The 3,770-nt window shown below is 41.2% G+C and overlaps 1 protein-coding gene across 1 annotated transcript; it reads right to left on the bottom strand.

The window, feature by feature from the left end:
* Window positions 1-1,057: 1,057 nt before the first annotated feature.
* LOC129737979 (ornithine decarboxylase 1-like) lies at window positions 1,058-2,330 on the bottom strand. Its single transcript, XM_055729153.1, has 2 exons — window positions 1,894-2,330; window positions 1,058-1,832 (listed from the first exon to the last, which is right to left on the bottom strand). Exons 1-2 carry the CDS (start codon window positions 2,328-2,330, stop codon window positions 1,058-1,060), a joined length of 1,212 nt encoding a protein of 403 aa, XP_055585128.1.
* Between the last annotated feature and the right edge of the window lie 1,440 nt (window positions 2,331-3,770).

Here is a 3,770-nt window from a genome sequence, read left to right as displayed (position 1 = left end):
CGACGTATTACAGGACACGACACTTAACGTTTTTACTAACGGAAAAAGGAATTAAATTTACCTTTTTTGTCGACCGGTTTCGGGCTCGATGTTGCCCATCTACAGGACGATGTCCGACTGACTAGATGAAGGAAAAACACTAATACATGTTCATACTATCCAATAGTATTCGTCGAAGGGTGGTCGGTTTGTTGAAAATTCGGTTTGAGCAGGTTGAAAAGCGGTAATATGTTTGGAGCGTCATCCTCGTTCATAAGTGGCCTTTCCGATGTGGTGATGAACATGCATTCCCATGCGTTTAAATTGACGCTTTGCGTACACACTTTTCGAACTTAACCTTATCCCAATTTAAACGGTGATCAAATTCTGACGCGTGGGCGGCTACACTGGATTCCTTGCTCCTGCTGTTAACTACTGCGTTTTTGAGCTCTTTAATTCTGGTTCTAAATTTCCGTCTGGGTTGACCAATATAGACGGCCGGGCAGTTTTGACATGGAATCTCATAAATTCCAGATCTCTCTTCCGGTGGCACTTTGTCTTTTAGAGAAACCAGTCGATCTTTCAAAGTGTTAGAACTTTTCTAACCCACCTTCAGACCATGTTTGGAGAGAATCTTACGGATACTATTTGTCAGTGGAGGGTGGTACGGCAGGCTGACTCTTTGGGATTCATCCCTTTCTGGTTTTAATGTGGTTGCGTTGCTACGGAGCTTTTTCCTTTCATGTTTTCGGAGGATTTTGCTGACAAACTCTTTATCGTACCCGTTCAATTCACCAGCCAGCAAATTTTTTTTGCTTTTCTTGTTCACCACCCTTCGACGAATACTATTGGATAGTATGAACATGTAAATATTAGTGTTTTTCCTTCATCTAGTCAGTCGGACATCGTCCTGTAGATGGGCAACATCGAGCCCAAAACCGGTCGACAAAAAAGGTAAATTTAATTCCTTTCTCCGTTAGTAAAAACGTTAAGTGTCGTGTCCTGTAATACGTCGTGTGTTATTTGTGTGGCGTCTATAGTCAGTTGATAAACAATTCAAGTTTGTAGTGTTTGCGACTTACCAAATACTGTTCCTAACAAACACAACCGATTTTGGCAAACAGAAACCGTTGAACCGACAGGAATGAACCCTAGCATAGGCACCTTGATTTTCGAAGACCACAAAATCCGACAGTTCCAGTTCCGGGAGTTGGATGTCCTTGGCAAAATAATCATTTCCATCACAAGTTGGTCCGAACAGGGTGCATTTGCGAATTGGACCACAATCGCTGGCAGATTTCCAAACAATTGGATTGACTTTTATCCCACGGTATTTGGCACTGTAGAATGTGCTATAAATTCCATCGTTAAAAAAGTAGAAAATATTATCTATGATGTTTTGGTCTTGACTGTTGCGGATAACCCGTTTTCCATGAACTGGAATCACCGATGTGACTACACTAGCACTATAGAATCGACCGGGTTCAGCGATGATTAGAAGGCCTGGTTCTTCAGGGAAAAATTCTTCCAATGCCCTGTTGATGTGAACGGCGTACTGGTTCAAACCTTGACCTTTAGCTCCCGAAAATCCTCCACCCAGGTCCAGGTACCAAAAATGGAATCCTAACGATTTGGCGTAGTCCGTAATCTGACGTCCCTTTTTGATAGCCTCATAGAAGATATCGGCATCGGAACATCCGCCTCCCACATTGAAGCACCATCCAATGACATTGATGTTAAGTTCTTTGGCTAAATCCAGCAGCTCACGAGCTTCCACGTCAGGGTCACAACCAAATTTCGATCCCAGCTGTACCAACGCATTCTTGGAATCGAACCTATACCTTATCAGAACCCTACAGATGGAATTCAATAACATTTGTTTAATCTATCTAATCTAAACACATCAATACCTACTCAGCTTCTGGATAGATCTGATGAATTTTCCTCAGTTCAGATTCGCTATCAAAAACGGTCCTAATATTGCGCTCCTTTGCAAACTGCAACCCTTCAATGGTTTTTGCCGGCTGGGCATAGATAATTTTGTCCCGGCTTACCCCAAGACCCAACATTCGACGAACTTCCGACTTCGAGGCACAATCATAGCCACATCCGAGCAGAATTGAAGTTTCTACCAAGGCCGGATCGTCATTGCTTTTGACGGCATAAAATGGACGCACCCGGGGCAAACATTTCAACCATTCATAGTGCCGTTTGACGAAATTGTCCAGCTCGACCAGCTGAAGAGGTTCCTCGGTTGGCCCTCGGGATACCAGCTTGTTGACTAGCTCCCCAGAACTCGTGGAATCGTCCACCACCTCCAGGCGGCCACTCAGAACGCTTAGAATGTCCATGTTATACTAAAATCATTCGCCATTAAAGCGGACAAAAATACGCCAAATCCAATTTTGACCTATTATACAATTGTTTGGAGCGCCGCTGATATGATTAGGCCTTCTAAACAAGTTGCAGGCGTGACTTTAACACTGATAAGCTAAACATTCTTCAAAGCGGGACGTTTACCAAGCGCTGTTGAATCTATTTTTGTCACTTGATTGTCACACTCACCCCATCATCTCGGAGCACAATCTAATTTTTCTGTGTAGGGTGATTTGCCAATCGTTGCACTTAAGTCATTTCAACTGAATTCACTCGATTGTTTTGTTGATTGTTTTGTACTCATGCAGGTTCAGCCAACAAGATCCAAAAGTTAGGAGCTTGAAAAAATGACATAAAAGTTAAAAAATATTAAAAACAGGTTGTTTGTTCCCAATTAGCTGAAGGACATTTGATGTCGTGCCTTATGTTGTCCGATTTTTTTCCCATGGGTGCACATTTTAAAAGCCTTTTGAAAACTCAGCCACCATGTGGTCAAAGGGGCTGATATTTGGTACGGGAGCTTAGTATAAGAACTTCTAGATCGAATGAAATTCAATTTGGAAACGGCCCCTTTTGCGGAGAAGGGCAGGGGGGGATCGTTTATGTAAACCGTCCAATGATACACTCAAATCTGCCGCTGCATGTAACCGGAGCCATCTGAAAGGAGTGTTATTTGACCTTATTTATCACACACAAATTCACACAATTTCTTTCTTTCAAGTGCCTCATGTGCATTTCACTCGCCCCTTATTTTTGACCAAATTTTACTCCAGAGATCACATATATTTTAAGTGAAAATTATTTTCAGTGTACATTGAACTAAAAGGATCTTAAGCACCTTAATTTTTATAAAAGTACCTATTTGCAAATTAAAAGGTAAATGGAATCGATCCGTTTTGCCTCAAACACATAGGATTTCAGTGAAACTTCATGTTTCATTTAAGATATTTTCATACGTACATCTTTCGTAGTTATCATGGCTCGCACTTATCAATGCTAAATCCACCATACCACAGAAAGTGTACTATATATGCCATGATCTTATTAACCTTGGCATAGATTACTTGAACTCTCACCACTACGCCAACGTCTTTGGCAGCATTTTATTAAATAATAATTGCTTCAGGACCGCAGTAGGGCATGAATGAAAGAAAAAAAAAATTCTCCACGTGTTTCGAAAGACGGTGAAATAAAACCAAGTTAGCCTAGACGAACTTCATAATGACAGTGAATACATTTATTGATTTCGTCATTCACTCCACACATTCAATCCAATGTGGTACAAAGAAGGTGATGAACAAACACGAAGTTTTCGCTGATACAGCGATGATGGTTGTTTGTTTGAAAATGCAACTGACGTCACGAAATGGCATGGTTACAATGTTTACGAAAAAAAAACTTTTACTAACACATAC

This window comes from Uranotaenia lowii, chromosome 1 (assembly GCF_029784155.1).
Source record: "Uranotaenia lowii strain MFRU-FL chromosome 1, ASM2978415v1, whole genome shotgun sequence".
NCBI lineage: Eukaryota > Metazoa > Arthropoda > Insecta > Diptera > Culicidae > Uranotaenia > Uranotaenia lowii.
The sequence above is the reverse complement of the archived record's forward strand: the minus strand, read 5'-3'. Positions and strand labels throughout refer to the sequence as shown.

What these genes read in the sequence shown, in the direction of transcription:
- LOC129737979 (XM_055729153.1), bottom strand. Translation starts at nt 2,330, where the DNA reads ATGGACATTCTAAGCGTTCTGAGTGGCCGCCTGGAGGTGGTGGACGAT. An exon ending in CAGATCTATCCAGAAGCTGA is followed by an intron (nt 1,833 to 1,893) that starts GTAGGTATTGAT and finishes TTCCATCTGTAG; the next exon opens with GGTTCTGATAAGGTATAGGT.